At 39.3% G+C, this 13226-nt stretch overlaps 1 protein-coding gene across 3 annotated transcripts in view; it reads right to left on the reverse strand.

Annotated features, from left to right (window-relative positions):
• Nucleotides 1-6921, reverse strand: part of LOC122067384 — a 10447-nt gene extending 3526 nt beyond the window's left edge. Inside the window, exons 1-7 of one of the 3 annotated variants that reach the window (XR_006136681.1) lie at nucleotides 6598-6921; nucleotides 6424-6489; nucleotides 5416-5481; nucleotides 5167-5242; nucleotides 2316-2393; nucleotides 1559-1656; nucleotides 535-608 (exon numbers count right to left, since the gene is read on the reverse strand). Coding sequence is in view for 2 of the 3 variants with exons in the window: in XM_042631219.1 (XP_042487153.1) it covers nucleotides 535-608; nucleotides 1559-1656; nucleotides 2316-2393; nucleotides 5167-5242; nucleotides 5416-5481; nucleotides 6424-6489; nucleotides 6598-6696 (557 nt within the window). In the remaining variant the exon portion in view is untranslated. The remainder of the gene's footprint in view (nucleotides 1-534; nucleotides 609-1558; nucleotides 1657-2315; nucleotides 2394-5166; nucleotides 5243-5415; nucleotides 5482-6423; nucleotides 6490-6597) is intronic. The other 2 variants (XM_042631219.1, XM_042631228.1) reach the window with 2 other exon arrangements.
• Between the last annotated feature and the right edge of the window lie 6305 nt (nucleotides 6922-13226).

Here is a 13226-nt window from a genome sequence, read left to right on the forward strand (position 1 = left end):
CCCCACCCCAAAAAAAAAAAAACCATCAAGACAAAGTTTAAAGAAACAAAATAAGGTTGCCAATGGGCAGATATGATATATCGACATATTGGCATCCAATGATTAAATATCAATGAGTTGAACAATATTCAGATTAAAAATTAGTATAAAAGTTGGACCTGATGTCATGCTTAACCAAGGTATCAAAAAAAGTTTTTACCTTGGCGGATAAGAGAGTAGAGTCAAAGTCTAAGCCTAAGCTAGTCAAGAATTATCAACACTCAGGCTAGAAAATGATAATATTTGAGTTCTGGCCCGACTCTTTGGGAGGCCAGCCATAACTTATGGCAGGTGTGGCAGGTTTTGATACTGCAGCCCCAGGCAGGTTTGGGCTGGAGTTGTGTTTGGACACCCTGAATTTTATGGTTGATAAATCTCCCAGTACTTTTGTATCTCTGGTCCCAAGCCCACATAAAGTAGGGTTGGTGTGTTGGACCAAAAACAACAAAAAATGAAATTGTACAACTACGGACAATGAATATATATTAGACTTACGGAGATAAACTTCGGACATGAATATCTTGGTCATAAATATCAACACTTTTACAAAAGCTACGAGCCACAGCTACCTGGAGAGATGAAATTGTCAAGACCAGTTGTATAGCTTTGAGATTTGGAATATTAAGCATAATCCTAAATATAGTCAAGTTAACCAAAAAATCTTCTATAAACTACCAGGCAGACAAGTTTTATACTAACTCATAGTACACAGTGGAACATAATTGATGAAGTTCATGCCCACCCCCCAGCTTTTCTGTCTAGTTTTGCAATTACTGTGAAACCGCAATCAAGGAATATCGATTCCATCAGAAGTACATAAACTTTCTTATATTCTTTCTGTTTTTCAGTTTTCTGACAGATTATTATAGGGAAAAAGATGATTGGCAACAGAATACAACACCACGAAACCTAGAGACCTGGCCCAAATACAATATGAACAACACAACTTCCCACCCAGATTCAGCAGTACAGTACTACAAAATACCTCCAAGCCACATAAAAGATGAAGGGTGTTCTGATCTATTTTTACAGAATGCTCTTTCTTCTATGCACTCACCCGCAATCAATAAATGAGTCCAAAAATGCCATCCTCCCATAACAAAATCTATGCCCCCAACCAACATACCAAACATTTTCTGTTCAGTGGTATGAGAGAAATTCAGTTGTATCTTTGGACAGTAAAATCAATGAGGGAAGATCGTAGATCACTTCTTTAAATGCAGTGTCTTGATGGATTCCCGTTTCCTTTGCTTACCAAACTGCGAACAAATGCACACCTCATGGCCCTATCTACCAAGAAATGTTTGGGTATAATTTGGTAGGATTTTCAAGAATTTTCAAATATGTGTAAACATTTTTGCATATTATTCATGTAAACTAAATGTTTTCACACAAACTATATGCTAAAACTGGGAAAAACTTTTCTTTCTCATTTCTTCCTCTCCCCCCACCCCCCAAAAAAAAAATAATAATAATAATATAAGAAGCTAGAATATGTACAAATAAATAAATCATGTACCATGGACCACTGACTCGGACTGAAGCAGAGACCAGCCCAACTACCCTCGCCTACACCACAATCCCGTGGCAACACTGAATATGAAAGCCTGTCAACATCTGAAAAGATCAGTCAATAACTACTACAGCCAAGTGTCAGTATTTTGAGTCAATTCATTGGCATGCACAATTATTAAGACTCACATGCATACATAAGATTTTAACCACTGCACCATAGTCCAATTTCATAGCACAACACAAGCATTGACACAAACTGATTATGCCATTTAGGAGCTACTTATGGTGCACATATGTGGGGGAACATAGGCATTGCATACCTTGATCTACTGACAGATTTACGATAAACTAAGAGTCTACACAATGGTGTACGCCTGAATGTCCGATTCTTTTAAGTGACAAATGACAAGCCTACTCTTGAGCAGTCTACAACAGGTGCAGTGTTTTAAATTCTTTTCTATTTTCTTTCCTTGCATAAATCTTCATATTGACTCAATATTTAAGTGTTTCTATATATTGATGTCAACCAAAAGATCCAAAAGGGGAGAAAAAAATCAAACAATAAGAAAAGACAAAGCAAGAATGGACCAAGAGACAGACAACCTAGATGGACCCAAAAAGTTACAAAGGATAGAAAACCTAGAATCACCTCAACTTCAAGACAAGATGGAGAAATTAAATCGGATTGAGCTTCAGAGATTAATCATCAGTTACCAAAATACCATTAAAACCAAAAAGAAGTAAATTAAGAATAGAAATACCTTGGCCACTTGCATCTAGTTGAGATACAATAAGCTGACCATTAGAATCAACAGTCCCCAACTTAAAGTAGCCATGGCCTATATGTATTGCATCAAATAGGAAAAAATCAACCACGGCAGATTCAACAATGCAAAGAGCAGGCTATAGATTCTTTAAGAGGAAGGACTAAATAAGACAGAAGCATCTATTATCCAGTTCCAACAAGCATCTATGCTATGCTTTCCTTTTCCCACTAAGTAAACAAGATTTTATTAAGAGGACAGATGGATAAGTATAATCATATCGAACGATTGATTAAGGACCACAAGATAATGGCTACAAGAACAAAATATCTAAGCTACAGTGGTTCATAAAAAATCCCTCTCAGAGGTCCCTTATTAATTAGATTGTCTCATAACTCATCACCTGTCCTAGTGATTGATTAGATATGATATTCCAAAAAGAGATGTAGAAGCATTTTGCTTCCCTAAATGTGAGAATGTCCACCAATGAGATATGTCAACAGATCCAATTCAATCAAAAAAGAGCAACCCAGTGCACGAGGCTCCTGCTACTGCAAGGTCTGGGAGGGCCAAATTCAATCAACAACAACAACAAAAACAAAAACAAAAACAAAAACAAAAAACAAAAACAAAAAATACAAAAACCAAAAATATAGAGGCACTTTCAATTCAAGTTCTAATGAATGCTCTCCATTTTTACCCTGACCTATAAACTGCATGACCTCAAATAAGTATATCCGGCACCAAATGATCATATTTTCTATATCAATCTTACACATGATTCCCATCTCCTTTAGCTATTACACCCAAGCATTCACATGCAATGATGCAATAAGAACTCTCCAAAGAATATGTCAACCTTCACTGAAAAGAAAAGACAACGACCAACCCAATCACCTTTTTTAATCTTCAACCCATCATTGCAGCTACCACCTTATAAAGAATTGCAACAAGACTAGTCAATCTATAGACTTTAATATCCCTTGCTTATTTAAATTTTGGTAGAAGAAATATTCACGTATTATTTGAATTCTATTTCCATCAATCCCATTCATGAGACTTCTTAGAACACCTCAATTATTTCCTCCTTGGTGATAGACCAGCACTTCTTATAAAAAGCAACATTAATTCCTTCTATACCTAGCATCCTGTGTTCTTTTATAATCTTAGTTGCATGCAACACCTCCTCTTCTTCAAACAGGCAACAACTTCTCATCTTCAAACATTCTTTCAAGATGCCTGACCAAAGGCCCTACATGCTCAGCAGTTGATATTTCTTATATGCCAATGCCGCCCAAGACGTATAACCTCTTGGATCTTCATCAACTTTTATTTTTCATTTGTATCATATCTTAGAGAAATTATGGCCTGAGGGCTTTATAATTGCGAAGTGCTAAGTTCTCAACAAATGCTCACATCCAAATACCACGACAAATCTAATTCAATCTGAAAATCTAGGACCTCAGATGCAAGCAGCCCAAGGATCAAATCTGTGAACAAATCTGAGATATAGGAAGCAACTGCATTGTTAAAGGACGACATGAAATCAATGGAAGGGGAGGGAAAAAATATGAGATCGATCTACTTAGGATGAAGAATAGAGAAGAAGAGAAGAAATCATGTTTGGGATACCAACACCATATGCCAATTGCCAAGCTCAACAACTCAAAAAATCAGGGGGAAAAAAAAAAAAAAAACGTTGATTCAAATAGAAATTAGGCTGCCAAGTTGGTGAACCGCCCACCAGATGGGGTAAACCAATGAACAAGACCAAAACTAAAATTTTTCCTCCTACTTTATTTTGACATCAGCAATATCGTTCCACCATGGCTTTAAGTGTCTACATATATATGAGTGTTTCCTACAATATATTAGCAATTTGAAATAAGCGTAAAAAAACTTTACTCCTGTGGATGACAAAAATACACAATAACATTCTGATTTTGTAGGTATTCCTGTGGGTATTTTCAATGCTCCAGCGACCAAAATATTGTAATGAAGGTCTAAGAGATAAGATTTGAGTTTGGAAAAAGGTTTTATGGACGGTCCTGTCTAGAGTATCGAGGTTGTGCCATGCGGATTGGTGAAGTGGCAATTCTGAGTCTCTGACGACTGGAATCTAGAGAATTGTTTGGATTGGCCCCTTGCTAAATCCAACTTAAATACAATAATATACCCTCCCATATATTATCATGCACTTCTTGACAGTCTAAGCACTGTCATACACCCTGTTTGGTCGTCATGGATTTCTTGAGAGATCTATTTACCGCACTTAGCCAACTTCAATTAAGTTGAAACTTGACATGTGATCAGGGGAACTTTGGATTATTTCTCTACAAACCCATTGGACCTGCTATGTGGTACAAATAGGTGGGTGTGGGTCATCCTTAGATATCCTTTGAACACGCCCATCCATAAAGCCTGCTCCCTTTAATTTTTTATGGGTTTGACGGATATGCAAATTATATGGTGTTCTTATGCACCCTTGATATGTTTCTTTCTAGGGAGAATTTTTCCTAAATAGGATGATACATCTTTATCATATCAAGCAGCCCCATAAATGTTGGTGTTTAAGACATATTAATGATATACTAGAGGGCAATTCTTCACAACTAACTGAACCACCCAGTTTTTTCTGCTCATAAATCAGCTAATCATTTTCGATTTGAATCTGGGTTAGATTAGGCCCCTTTTTCCTGGTTATGGATCAGCTAATCCCAGGTGAACTTTGATTTGGGTAGCTTCTAGGTTAAGCTGTTGGTCATAGTTGTCACCCTTGAAGCTTGGCACATACTCAAAACATTGTCCAAAACATATAACACAATTTTCATTGTGGGAAGAAACTTACACTCTGTTTCAGCAAGCACCAGACTTTGAATTTCAGATCGATGTGGACAGCAGTTAACTATTGACGAATGAATGATCTTCATAAAGGAAAAATATAGCAAAAGGAAATGAGTTTTAAATAGAATGGGAAAAAAAAATAAAAAATGGAGGCAAACAACTAATACCATAAAGTGGAGGTTCTTTTGATTATTGTAACACCCAGGGGGCAGAAGAAGAAAGATAGCTGAGTGCAAAGTTATGGCTTTCTTACCTGTGCGTGGATAGGAATCAGAAGGCTCTCCTTTCCCTTGGTAACTGAACAATCCTCCATAGATACCTGGAAGACAAGATAAAGAACCATCACCTGGCCATAGTGGTTCGGCCTCCCCCCCCCCCCCCCTTTTTTCTCGGCAACAATGTGTTACGAACCTTGAAGGTATGTGAAGAAAATGCAAGAAGAGAGTTGAAAAGCAACAAAAAGGCATAGACCCCAAAAATCAAGTTCAACCTGTTAACAAACACCATAATGGTTTTCACCGCAATATTTTCGCTTCTGGGTGTCAATGAAGAATTCTCACCAAGTATATAGAATTACATTTGAAACCTTGGAAAAACTATAATTAACTTGATGAAAATTTTCAAACTGGTGTGTTACGCATTCCACCAGTAATAGGTTAGGAAGGCAGAACAACTGATATTTTAGAAAATTCAACCACAAGAATGACTAGATACGTAGAATGGTGTTACTCTCAGCTGATATTGCTCACTGATGTTATAGGAAGAGCTGTTCTTCAAATTATCACAAACACTAAACTATGGCCCTTGAGTCATCCATGGCTAATAAAAACTTCTCCTTCCTCTTGCAGGAAGCCAGAAAACAAGTTAATCACGAGCTACTTGCTGAAGGTAAAGGAAAAAGCGAAAAGTTTAGTTTTTATATCATTCATTACGTCTATGGATGCCGCAGAAGAAATTCAAATTTTCATAATTGCCTTCAATTTCCAAAGTATGCTCACAGTGTGGACCTAACAGTGGTGGTAGAACATTCGTCTGACTTCAGTGGCGAAACTGAAAATTTTCTATGAATCCTAACCAATATAAACTCTGAACCGAATAAAACAAATCCAATCAACAAATAAACATATTTTAGGTAAGAATATCATATAATAAAAATCTTCCATCAGTCAAATTCAAATCCTTATCAGGTTCAAACAAAAAATTCAATCCCTTATATCCATTAAAAGAAGGTTAGAAGTTAGAACTAAGGAAAGACGACAACCTCAACTTTATAAACGTGGCACCCAGAAGCAATGTAAACCCAACAAGCGGAGCTGTCTTCCTTGACCTGCACATGAGAACAGGAACATTAAATAGTAAACCAGCGAGAGTAACCCTGTCTGTGTATGCGTGTTGGTGTTTGACAGAGATAGAGAGAGAAGGGTCGGAAATATACATGGATTGCGAGTCGAGTAGATTGGAGATTTGCAGGGGAGGGGTTCTGGAGGAGAGTGGGAGGGATGATCACTTTTCTCAAACTCTTCGCCTCTAACATTTTCTTCCTACTGATTGAGTGAGAGGGAACCAGATTAGAATTGTTGGTTGGTATAGTGTTGATCGAAAGGAGTTGCAGAGAAATTCCGGAAGACAACTCTGTTTACTGTGAATGAAAAGTGGCACAAACAAGCTCTCTTTGGTTTAGTGCGAAGACGAGAGAAGAAGAGGGAGCGAGGGCTCACAGGCTAACAGCTCGAATTGAATCGAACTGAAACGGTTCGGTTTCGTTTTGATATTGAAAATTGAAATTTCATACGAGTTTTGATCTGTATGAAAATGTAAATCATAAATCGAACCCAAACCAAACCTAAATCATGCTAAACTTTAAAAGGCTAACCAAAAGTTAAAAGGGCCCATTCGATTAGTTTCTCCGTGTCTAAAAATAGTTTAAAGGTTTTTTGCCATTTCTGTGCTAAGAAACGATTTTTTGAATTACAAAAAGGTGTTTGACTTTTTAGTTTCCAAAATGTTTTCAACAGTGTAGTCAAGTTTAATACATGAGTGTAGGCATGACGTTGTAGGAATGCAACTCACGAGTGAAGGCATAAACGTTGGAGTTGAAGATATGCTTCATGGATATGAGCTTTAGAAGGATGAAGGTAATTTGAAATTATGAGCTTCGCATAACCAAATTAGAATCACCACATTTGGATAGCCAGAAGTTTCAACAATGGGTTGGGTTTGGGTAGGCCGAGTGAAGTGTAGGGTTTTTTACAATTTTTGTCGTTCCTACTTGTTTCTAGAAACAAAAAAACAAATCTAACTTGTTTCTCCATTTCTGTTTCCAGCCACAAAAATAGGCATAAATTTATATTTTTGTTTCTAAAAACAAGTGAAACAAAATAGAAAAATCAAACGGTTTTTGGGGTGTTTTGCCGTTTCTAAGCATAGAAAAACAAAAAAACCATTTCTAGAAACAAAATCAAACAAGCCCTAAGATTTTGGTTATCACTTCATTTCTTATGCCTCTCTTGTTCGACTCTTTCCACCCTTTTGCTCAGTTTAGAAGTAGAGATTGCCACATAGTCATACAATGTCACCCTTGCACTAGTTTGGAGACCAATGGGAGCATACGCCTTGGCATTCAATGGGAGAGGGTAAGGTGATCATTCACAACTCATGAGTTTAGAGTGCAAAAGTGCAGACTGTACAACTACGTAGTATTCTTTTTTCCTTAGAACATATTTGATAGAATAATTAGTAATGAATTTGCAAGATTTTGTAATTATGTAATGGATTTAATTGACCCTTGAAAAGTACATCTTTATCCTTTATGGATGACAGTTACATATCTCATCATCTTCTGAAAGGGAGAATGGAGATAGAAGGAGAGAGAGTGTCCGGCGATCTTGGGGGGAAAGTTCCTGCCGAAGAGGAGGATGAAGATGGAAGTTTGAGACATGCTCTGGATCGAGATCCTGTGATTCCTGAAGAAGATAGAAACCCAGAGGTGGTTGCTCCAAAAAAGTCTTATGCGAAGGCCGTGGGGAGCGCTTCCTGGCCTGCCATTGATTCCCTGCCTGAACCGATTCCGGCAGGAAACATTCGAAGGATAGTCATTCCTCAGCATGACTATGAGGTAAAACGGCAGAACTTTCGCTTTGCGCTGATAGGGAGAGTGAATTTTCGTTTGATTTCCCTTGATGCTCTACGCGAGGAGGCTCGTGCAAACTAGAAATTGAGTCAAGGAGTGGTAATGCACCCTCTAGGTAAGGGTTATGTTATTTTCGAATTCAAGTGTGAGGGTGATAAATCAGCGGTTTGGAGGAGAAGCCCATTGAGGTTTGGTGAACAGTTGATCCACTTCCAGCATTGGAAGCCTGACTTCAACATTCACGAGAAGCAATCCTTGATGAAGCTAGTTTGGATTTGCCTACCTGATCTCTCACTTGAGTACTGGCATGAGAATGTATTGTTGTCCATTGCAAAGGCAGTGGGGAGTCCGGTGGCATTAGATAAACACACGAGGCAAGGCCTTATGGGTTATTTCGCTTGAATTCTTGTCAAGATTGACATATCTGAATCGACTGTGAGAGTGGAGGAGGTCCAGATTGAAAGGCTGGAGCCGGGAACAAATCAGGTTTTCGAATTCTGTCAAAAGGTTGTCTATGAAGACAATGTGGAAAGATGTGGATACTGTAAACATATTGGTCACCTGATCGCCGCCTGCATACAAAAGAAGGTAGACGATGCCAAGAAATCCTTGATGGAAAACAATGGAAGGATTCCAGGGGCTGTGTTTGTAGAAGACGGAGTCAACCCAGCTGGGGTTAACTCGGTGATTGAGTCTTCCAGTGGGGTCAGATCTCAGCCAGCTCAGCGACAATATTTGGATTCAAATATTCTCGCTTAGAATATGCCCGTTGATGGAGTGGATATTCATATCCTTTTGGAACCTACTATTTTAAACCCTAATGAAATAGGAAAGGAATTAAATGGGGACAGGATTCTGAATCCGTTTGAAAAAGGAAACAACTCAAACAAAATGAATTCTCCAAATAATGGGTCAGACGCTGGATCTGAAAATGGGTCCTCAGACCGTGACCCAGATGACAACCCAGATCTTCCCTTGGTGCACGAGGAGACCACACTCTCTTCCCAGGTCCAGGCGGTGCAGGGAGATCAGCACACCTCTGAAGCAAGATACCCCTTGCGTACGTCGCGTTTGGTTGTGTCTCAGGGTAGGGGTCGTGTGGGAACTCATACCTAGCGCCCAGATTTTGCCTCTGAAGATCATGTGATTTCTTCCCTACCAATGGCTGAATGCTCAAGGGGCTCGGTGTCGGTGGTGCATAAGGAGGTCACTGCGGTGGATCAAGTAGTAATGCGCAGGGAAAGGCAAGGTGCTTCACTGGTTGTGGGAGGAAAACAGAAGAAAAAAAGTAGCTAGGCGAAAAAGTCTGGTAAAAACTCAAACTCCAATTAGTTTTCCAATGCGTGTTCTATATTAGAATATCCGCGGTGTGAGAAAGTATGCTTCTAAAACAGCCCTGCACTTGATTTTGAAGAACTCGACCCTGGAAGTATTATGCTTGGCTGAACCCATGGTGCAAGTAAGCAAATTTCCGGTGTTGTTTTTTAATAAGTTGGGTTTCTCAGTAGATTTTATTCATAATGAGAGGCATGAAAAAGTGCCTAATTTATGGGTCATGTGGAGGTTAGGGATCCCTCGACCTGTTGTGAATGCTATGTCTGACCAACACATCTCAATCTTGATTGAAGTGTTTGGTGTAAAAACTGGGATGTCTTTTGTACATGCCAGTTCTTTTTAAGTAATTCGTCGCCAATTGTGGCTAGATTTAGAGTCACAGGCAACTTCGGCCTTCCCATGGGTTGTTTTGGGTGACTTCAACACCACTCTGCTATCCAGTGAAAAAAGGGGTCCGAGAACGTAAAATCTCAGTTCAGCGGTTGAGTTTCAGGCGATGGTTGATGTCTGTAGTCTGTTGCCTATTCCTTCCAAAGGGAAGAAGTTTACCTGGACCAATAACCAGAGGAGGGGAAATGTGGCAGTTGTTCTAGATCGATCCTTTTGTAATGAACAGTGGATGGATGTTTTTAAGAATATTTTGCAACATGTTTTAGTTTCTTCTATCTTAGATCATGCCCCTTTGCTCATTGTATCTGATTCAGTGCCGAAACCTTTAAATGTTCCCTTCTGATTCCATGGTTTCTAGATGGAACACTCAAATTTTATTAAGGTGGTCGACGAAGTTTGGAGGGGTCAGATTGAAGGAAATCCCATTCTTGTTCTTGCTACAAAAATAAAGGGGGTCAAGGTGATGCTGAGGTCTTGGGCGAGAGCCTCCTTCCCAAATTTGCATGAAGCAGTGATCAAGGCTGAAAATGATTTAAAGCATGTTCAAGACATGATTGAAGCGTCTGGCATGTTTAATGATATGTTTGCCAAAGAGGCTGATGAGAAAACAGCTCTTCTTATAGCCAATAAAATGCAGGAGAAGCTATGGGCTGAAAAAGCAAAGCAGAGATGGATTAAAAGTGAAGACTGTAATTCAAAATTTTTTCATCTATCTATGAAATTAAGAAGAGCTAGAAGTCTGATTTCATCCTTACAAAGGGGAGATGGTTCTTGGATAATGAACCCGTAGGGGGTGGCTGATTATGTTTCATCTTACTTCAAGAAGTTCCATGAGGCTTCAGAGACGACAGTTCACCAAGAATTGTTAGATTGCATTCCAAATATACTTTCGAAGGATGACGTTGTCAGCCTGGACTCTATCCCGAGTAGAGTGGAAATAAAGCAGGCTGTGTGGGATCTCGACCCAGAGAGCTCCCCTGGTCCGGATGGGTTCCTTGAAAAAATTTTTAGAAAATGTTGGGAGATTGTGGAAGTTGATTTCTGCAGGGCTATGGTGTACTTTTTCATGGTGGGCTCTTTGCCAAAAGGAGTGAATAATTGCTTCATCTATCCAATCCCTAAAGTAGATGGGGCTACTTCTTTAGAAAAATTTCGGCCAATTTGCATGGAAAATTTTTTCTGTAAGTTGTTGTCCAAGATCATGTCTTCCAGGATTATGGGGCTACTGCCCAAATTAATTTCTGAAGCACAGGGAGCATTTCAAAAGGGAAAAATAATCTCTTCAAATATTAGCTTAGCCTCTGAGCTGACCAACTTGATGCATTATGCGGTGAGGGGTGGAGGTATGAGTCTCAAGCTGGATGTGCATAAAGCCTTTGACTCTTTGTTTTGGGATTTCCTTTTTGAGACTTTGAGAAGGTTCGGCTTTTCTAGCAGGTGGATTTCCTGAATCCATAATCTTTTGCTTTCCTCTAGAGTCTCTGTTCTTGTAAACGGTGGCCCGGTGGGATTTTTTGAGGTTAGGAGAGGATTGCGGCAGGGAGACCCCATCTCTCCTATTTTTTTCATCTTGGATGAAGAGGTCTTATGTAGAGGCTTAAAGGTCTTAGTGCATGGCAGGCAGATGAAGTCTCTTCCGGGTCTCAGAGGTATTTTTACCCCCTCTCATCTTCTTTTTGCAGATGACATTTTTATCTTTATGAATGCGTCTACGAATTATGTGAGAAATCTTCAATCGTTCCTGGTTAAATACCAAGCATTTTCAGGTCAGAAATTTAATCTTGACAAGAGTAGGCTTTTCTTTGGTAAAGTAGCCCCACGCAGGAAACAGTTTATCTCTGAGTTTTTGGGGGTTCATTTTGCCAAACTACCAACTAAATATCTGGGAGTGGAGATATTCAAGGGAAGGGTTAAGAATGACTATATTTTGCCTTTATTAGATAAAATAAATGGCAGGTTAGCAGGATGGAAGGGGAGACTCTTGTCAATGGTAGGTAGGGTGGAGCTAGTTCGATCTGTGATCTCTAGCATTCCTATCCATAATTTCGTTATTTACTGGTGGCTTGAGTACTCTATCAAGTTGGTAGAAAAATGGATGCGGAATTTTATCTGTTCCGGCGATTTGGAAATGGGAAAAAAAATAGTAGTGAAATGGGATAATGTCTGCAAGCCCAAGCGTGAGGGAGGTATGGGGATTAGAAGGCTGAGGGATGTGAATTTTGCATGCTTATGCAAACTTGCCTGGCAGATAAAGCATGAGGGATCTTGTACGAGTAAATTCTTTCGAGCTCGCTTTCTCAAGGATGATGGCTCTCTGAAATCAGGTCAGATCTCCTCCTCTATCTGGATTGGTCTTAAAAAGGTCTGAAATTTTATCTCGTCCCAGGAACAATGGACAATAGGGAATGGCTAAGACGTTAGGTTTTGGTCTGATTGCTGGTTGGATAAGATGTCAATAGAGAAGATGTTGGGTGAGGATGAAAACTCTATGGTTTCTCTAAAAGCAAAGGTTTTTGATTTCATTGCTCTCAATAGATGGGTCTTCCCAAATGTTGACTCCGATGCCATGACTAGAATTTTTGAGATGGCATAAAAAATTGTCATTACTAACATGGAGATGTTTGCTATTGGCGCCCCACCTCTTCAGGGATTTTTACAATTAAATCAGCTTGGAATTCCGTGAGATGCCTTACCCCTAAGGTGTGATGGTACTCCATTTTATGGCAGTCCCACATTCAGCCGCGTCAAGTGATTTTTGGTTGGTGGATGTTCAAAAATAGACTTCCAACAGACGATCTTGTGCAGGCTCGTGGAATTGCAATGACCTCTAAGTGTAATTTATGTGGTATGCAGGTGGAATCCAAAAATCATGTTTTCTTTTCTTACGATTTTGCAAAATATATGTGGCAAAAATTTTGCAACTGCTTTAACATGCAATGGCCTGATCATGCCGAGTTGGAAGCAACTCTAAATTGGTGGAAGGCCAGGGTGAAAGAAGTTTCTTTCAAGGTGATCTGACAAAAAGGGTTCGTCTTAATTCCCTTCTTCATCTGGTTGGAGAGAAATGCTAGAAGGTTTGAAAACGAAAAAAAATCGGTAGACTGGTGCTTTGAATTGGTGAGAGGTGAAATAAACGCCCAATCTTATGTTCACCATGGCTCTTCAATCTCCATCTCAAATCTGCTTTGCTATAGAAGATTGGGTATCTC

The sequence above is a fragment of the Macadamia integrifolia genome, chromosome 2, assembly GCF_013358625.1.
Source record: "Macadamia integrifolia cultivar HAES 741 chromosome 2, SCU_Mint_v3, whole genome shotgun sequence".
In the NCBI taxonomy this organism is placed as follows: domain Eukaryota; kingdom Viridiplantae; phylum Streptophyta; class Magnoliopsida; order Proteales; family Proteaceae; genus Macadamia; species Macadamia integrifolia.